The sequence below is a fragment of the Ptychodera flava genome, chromosome 11 (genome assembly GCF_041260155.1).
Source record: "Ptychodera flava strain L36383 chromosome 11, AS_Pfla_20210202, whole genome shotgun sequence".
Classification (NCBI taxonomy): Eukaryota; Metazoa; Hemichordata; class Enteropneusta; family Ptychoderidae; genus Ptychodera; species Ptychodera flava.
In genome coordinates, this window is record NC_091938.1 from 11,849,633 (window position 1) to 11,856,489 (window position 6,857).

At 37.2% G+C, this 6,857-nt stretch overlaps 1 protein-coding gene across 1 annotated transcript; it reads left to right on the top strand.

Moving 5' to 3' along the window:
* Window positions 1-8: 8 nt before the first annotated feature.
* On the top strand, window positions 9-2,782 carry LOC139143044 (calcium-activated chloride channel regulator 2-like). Its single transcript, XM_070713222.1, has 3 exons — window positions 9-169; window positions 1,609-1,833; window positions 2,234-2,782. Exons 1-3 carry the CDS (start codon window positions 94-96, stop codon window positions 2,713-2,715), a joined length of 783 nt encoding a protein of 260 aa, XP_070569323.1. The 5' UTR covers window positions 9-93; the 3' UTR covers window positions 2,716-2,782.
* The last annotated feature ends 4,075 nt before the right edge of the window (window positions 2,783-6,857 follow it).

Here is a 6,857-nt window from a genome sequence, read left to right on the forward strand (position 1 = left end):
GATATCACAAAAGATGATGGCACCTACTCTGCCTATTTCCTTGATTTTGTCGACGCGAAATGCAAGAGGTCTTGTCGCTATGGGATACAAGTCATGGCAAATGACAAGGATGGCATGGCCGTAGTCATTGGCGCGTTTGCAAATTCCGCCGCCATGCCAGCCGATTACTGTGAGTTTTTTCCCCTTCTTTATCAAAAAATTTATTTTCAAGTTTCTATTCTTAAAAAAGTAGACAACTGATGATAGGCAATGTTGATTAAATATTTTATTTTTGCTGTTTGCAGATTATTATTATTATTATTATTATTATTATTAACACGATTGGAAATATTTTGGGTTTATAGGATTTTGAAAAGTTTGTCAAAAATTATTGAAAAATAAGGCACCAGACCATAATTTGTTGCTACAGACTAAGGTAAATTCTAAATTTTGTTCAATCTACTTGGCAACAAAGTTAAGTTAACTGCTTTTTACTAAATCTAGTCAAATTTGCTTTTATTGCAAACGTAAATACAGTGAAATAAACAAAACTTTTGCAAACTGTACTTATCATATAATTCTGCAGAATGTTTTGAATCTTACAAATTTTGATCCTTTACCTGTTTTTGATATATCATGGTTGTCAAATTGCGATTTTTCGAACAGTTATAACCACTACTTTGTTTGACTGCTGATAGTACATTGTAAACTCTCCTATTTTGCTAAACTGTCATTTTCATTGTGTGGTAGATGTTCAGGAAACTAAGGTATTTCATACTTTTGAAGTTAGTACCTCAATAAGGCAAAGTAAAATAGTTAAAATTGTATTTTTTTATTCTATCTACTTAAAAAATACAAGGAGTTCAAGTAGCTGGTGAAATATTTGTATTAAAACGATATTTTGAAATTGAAAAGTTGAAAATGTCTAAAAATTGTACATGACAACACTACCTTATATTTTCAAGGCCACCTTGAACATGACCCTCTATTTTTCAAGGCCACCTTGGACATGACCCTCTATTTTCAGGGCCACCTTGGACATGACCCTCTATTTTTCAAGGCCACCTTGAACATGACCCTCTATTTTTCAAGGCCACCTTGAACATGACCCTCTATTTTTCAGGGCCACCTTGGACATGACCCTCTATTTTTCAAGGCCACCTTGAACATGACCCTCTATTTTTCAAGGCCACCTTGGACATGACCCTCTATTTTTCAGGGCCACCTTGGACATGACCCTCTATTTTCTCAAATTACCAAAACTTGGGGAATGGACAAAACAATAATGACAATTTCAAAGAAAACAATAGGATCTGTCATTTTGAAATGGTAGAAATCTATTTATTGTGCAAATTTATCAAAAGTGTCGGGTACCCTATAGCTGAAAGTTACAATATTACAGATTACCCTTAAAAACATGTGAATTGCAAAAACAGAAGAGTAGATGAGCTTAAATTTACTGAATAAACCAATATTACTACAATATCCTATTATCCCAAAATATTTCCAATCGTGTTTATTATTATTATTATTATTATTATTATTATTTTATTTTTCAGTTGGAATTCATTCGAGGCAGTTGTTCACAACAACTTTAATGAAATTGAGTCTCGAACATCTTAATTCCAGCAATAATCCCCGAGAAGGGCGACCCTGAACCTGTCGGAGACTTTGACCGCATAGCTTCGGGTGGGTCTTTCCAAGTTGACAATGACGTCGAAATACCGAGTGAGGACGATGACTTCTATCCCCCGTCAAGAATCGTGGATCTAGAGAGTCCCAGTTCAGATTACGAGAATCAGACAATCACTCTGGAGTGGACAGCTGTGGGAGATGATTTCGACCAAGGGATAGGTTTGTATGTTCTTCTTTCATCTTAAAAAATCTTTAAATTAGACTGATCTATTTTTTATTCACTTCCATATTCAAACCAGAGTAGTTACATCATTCTATGACGTTGCATCTTGCCAGTGTCTGTCCCTTTCATATCTGACCTCCTTGATTTGATTGTAGGAAATATAATTTAGTTGGTTCCGCCTGCGTTTTGGTAATATTTTTTAAATTTATCTTTTCCTCGGTGAACTTTCTTACCATCATGCATTTTTTTGTCGGTGTATTGGACTGGAGAAAGAGTCGAAGGTAGTTTAAGGTGCTGTTTTGTCGACATTAATCTACTTACTTTTGTGAAGCTGAAGACTCATAAAATATTTTATCAGCTTTCCAATGAACGCCACGTATGTCCTCTTTCGTACAGCGAATCACTATGACTTGAGATATTCCACTTCCTTCGAAGAAATCTTCAGTGCCTTTGAAAATGCCACTGTGATCACGAACGACGATCTTGTCCTCGGGAACCTAACATCACCTTTGCCGGCGGGCTCTTTGGAAACGTACGTTGTGTTGGCTAATACAAGCGGTACGGGAATGACGCATTTCTTCGCCGTCCGAGCAGTTGACGCCGCCAGCAATGAGGGCGCTGTCTCTAACATCGCACAGAACACTGTTGTTCCGACTCCGATCACTGATGACGGTGGTTTTGCAGGTTGGGAGATATTTCTTATCTGTTCTGTGGTTGTCGCGGTAATAGCTATCATACTCGCTGTCTCAGTATTGATTCTTGTGAAGAGGCGATCGAAGAAAAATGAAAAAGCCGATATTGAGGAAACGCGAGTTGAAGCAGAACCAAACCAGACCACGCATTCCCACAACAATCCCGGTTACATCCTAGAAGGATGACAACGTACTATACACGTTAAGATACTGGGGCTTAGCTACATACATGAAAGTACATCACAAAGATATAAATTGATATCAGCATTTTGCTATTTTGATCGAAGTTTTAATGTTGGTCCTATTTCATCCCGACTTGTGAACAAATACACGGCACTGTTAGTACTCGAATGCGCATGTTTTGCGCCCACCAAAGCCCTTGTAAACTGTAATTACTTTATTATTTCGAATGTCATGTCACAGCAATAATTTCACATCTTAGATTACAGTATACTCCAAGAAGGTTGTTATTTACTCATCATTGGCCAATCAGTTTATATTATTTCATTTGTCTGTAATATTGTTTCTTAGATTTTCAAGTTTCAATATAAAAGTCATGGAATGCCACAAAGCAGTGAAATCTCAGACTGAACATGTAAAGATAATAGGGCACCAAAATATTTCCAGTTCACACTTATAGGCAGAGCAAAACCATCACGTCCCCCTCTACTATACAAAGAATTTTCAAATCCCCATGAATTTCTCAAGCCGCGGGCACCCTCCAATAGTATTTGTGAATGCAGACTTATATCGCTTATTACTACGTATCAGTGTATTTTTCTCTCTGTGTCATTAATACATTGCTATTTGTGTCAACAATTGATGATGGTTTCATTTGCTGTACAGGACCACGTGACTAAACCGTAAAAACCAATAAAGGGGCCGTTTTCAAGCCCGTAAACGTGTGTGATAACAAAATATGCAAATTTAGCAAGATAACCGTCTAAAAATGAATTTGGATTCATTAAATCCCCTAAGCAAACAATATGGTACACAACATTATCAGTGTTGTACTTCACACAGTGACTCCGTACTAGAGCAAACAGAAGGATTTCGAGAAACAGAACAGAACGCTTATAATATCTTGGTCGATCTGACAATACCTTGGTATTTAGTCGGCTTCCTACTTGTATCGTTAACGTTTATGTACAAGAAAGGGTGAGAGAAAAGCGAGACAATACAGAGCCTGCTCGATAATTTTTGGTTTTGCCGTATAGCCCTTCATTTCGTCTACATTAATGACAATTTCATGTAATTTGTGAACTATTCATAGTATTGTACATATTTTCGTGAGTTTCCCCGATGGTTACTACAAGGCAAACATGATTTGGAACGAGAAAAGCTGTTGGTTAAGTAAGTATGCACTAACTGGTATTCACCTTGGTTTAGATATTGTGTGGCACAGATTTTGACAACGAACGTTAAAAGGACGCACCTACACCGATCGATGTAAACACTCGCTTATGTAAGTAAGAAACTTGAACCAGAAATGACGACTCTGACATTATCGTGTTTTTGATATCGTTCGCATTTGTCAATTTTGCGCTTTGTCGTAATTGTTTTCGTTACGTGGTATCATCATGCCTTTATTTTTTTTCAGTTTGTCCTCAAGTTTTCTGAAACATTTTATATATCCCATAATTCCCCGGCATGTTTATGCTTTTTGGTCTTTGACATAATGATCTATATATGTTTTAAATATTACTTGTATAGTTGGTCGCGGTAGTATGCGCACTATAAAGACTACACTTGATAATAACCTTGCATATTCAACTGAGGGAACTGTAATATCGCCTCTAACCTTGTTCACATCGCTGACATAATTTATGTGCGCCGCCAGCGGTCGGGACGGACATGTCGAGGAGCGAAGCTTATTCTTTTGTTGCTAAGTCACACTGGCACTAAACGCTTGCGGTGCACTTTACTATGATTATTATGCAAGAGCGAAACGACCGAGGTTCGAAAGACAAACTGAGGAAGACCGTGCTGTATGGCCGTAAATTTCTCTCTGGAGCTTGTACAATAAGTGACGAGAACTGCAGTGGAACTATCGTAGGAAACACTACGAATCGAACATACTAGTACTATATTTTGCAACATACAACATCCTTGTTCCTAAAAGTTCTCCAATTGTCAACATGTTTGTAACATGACATAGTCGCGTGCATACACATGACATACCGGTATGTCCTTGTACCAACTTTGACACAAATTAGTCTACACATGTCTTAGATATTGCTCTATACAAGAATGTAAAAACGACCGCTTGGCAGCCATATTGAATCGTATACCAAAACAAATCGATGTATGGTATGTCACTTTGTCCTTTTACTGGCACAGAAAGACATCGGTCCATGCAGGTATCTCTGAGAAAGGCTTACGAACTAAAGAACCAGACCTAAACGACAAGATCCCCGGAAGACTGAATAAACACAACATCACCTGTTTTGTGATTATTTGCTTTGCCCTTATTTGTCTTTTATCATTTACTTTCCAATGATCTATTTTTACATGTCATTTTCTGTTTATACAGCATAATTTGCATCCACTGTTTATATCATGTGCTCTATCACAAGGTTATTTTGCTAAATAAATACGATATTATACTCAGTAAAAAAAATTCTGGTAAGTTTCTAACTTGTGAAAACTTTATGCTTTTGTTATTTCCGTGTTGTGGAATAGACTACGTTTTACGCGGTACGTCTATTTTGGTGAAAATAGAGAAAAGCAAGAGTTTTGTGATAGTTACTCAGTTCCTTATTAGGTTTGGGTAAAAATTGAAAAGCAAGCTACATGTACATCAAATATAATTCTTATTGTTAACTTTAACATCCATGTTGACAATATCGATGATAATAATGCCAGGAATTATACAAATCTTCTATCTTCGTAAACTTTACTTAGTTTATTGATTAGCCAACCCGTAAACACAATTCAAACCAAAATTGGATTTGATAATTTGCAACTGTGACTCACTCGTATCATCCCTCTATGTAGATGGCTTCCGCTACTCTGATCACTATCCGGTTGTTGCAAAGTTAACTCTGCCGAAACCACATCTTCTCAAAAAAGAATTTACATATTTTCAACCGAGTAAAATTTCAACTAAGGATTTGCTGAAAGACTTTGACAACATTAAAGTATTCTCCGATCCACCATGTGATCTCAATGATGTCGCCCATACCTATAATTCAAAACATTGTCTTGACAAGCATACACCGATGTAAAAGCGTATCATCACTGTAAGATAAGATTTATAATGCTATACACCCGACATTGCAGTTGCCAAGAAAACTAGAGGCTCTGCTGAGAAATATTGGCGTAAGTGCAAACTCGAAATCCAACGACAAATTTACCGTGAATCCTTCAAAAGTATCAATGTCCTCATCCGAAACGCCAAAGTAAACTACTATAAAAATTTCATCGAAAAGAATGTACATGACAACAAATTGTATCGTCAATTTCATCGTCACCAAATAACAATTGGCTTCCGTCCCACACATCTGCACTGAAGTTCAGAAACCATTAAAGGGACTTTTTTGCTAAAAAGATCACAGACATCCGCACACGCCTAGATGCGCAAAGTTCATCTGAAAACCTTGGTTATGTATAAGTTGTTTCTCCAGTATCCTTTGATCATTTCCAACCAGTATCAGAGGAGAAAATCTGTGAGTTCATCAAGGATTCGCCAAATACAACATGCAGTTTGGATCCATTTCCAGCATCTTTGTCAGGCTGTGTGATTATCACATGTATTGTTAATCTGTCGCTGGAATTTGGCTTTTTACCAGATGTCTTTGATGTCTTTGTCTTTGATGTCTGCAGTCATCAAACCACTCATGAAGAAATCCGTCCTGGATCAACTAATTCTCAAAAACTTTCGTCGAATCTCCAATTTACCTTTTTGTCGAAGGTAATTGAGAAGGTCGTTGCTGCTCAGCTGACAGACTTATTAAACCAAAACAATCTACTCGATCCACTTCAATCTGCAAACATCATAGAACTCAAACAGCACTCTTCTTGTCCATAACGTTCTCTCTCCTCTTGACTCCGGAGATATTGTTTTGCTAGTTCTATTGGCCCTATCGGCAGTTTTTGATACAATTGGTCACGACATACTTTTAAAGCATTTATCAAATCTTGGAATAAAATCTAATCCTACCACACAGATCTCAATAAGTTACATTAAATGGAGAAAGATCACTGTCTCAAATGATGCAATGTGGAGTACCTCAGGGCTCTGTTCTTAGATCTCTTTTGTTTACAATCTACATATCACCGCTCGGACAGCTCATCCACCGCCATAAACTCCAGTTCCATCAATTCAC

Excerpts from the sequence above, each read along its gene's own strand:
- LOC139143044 (XM_070713222.1), top strand. The coding sequence starts at position 94 with ATGGCAAATGACAAGGATGGCATGGCCGTAGTCATTGGCGCGTTTGCA. Across the intron at positions 170-1,608 it reads CGCCATGCCAGCCGATTACT|CAATAATCCCCGAGAAGGGC; the intron begins GTGAGTTTTTTC and ends TCTTAATTCCAG. Across the intron at positions 1,834-2,233 it reads TGATTTCGACCAAGGGATAG|CGAATCACTATGACTTGAGA; the intron begins GTTTGTATGTTC and ends TCTTTCGTACAG.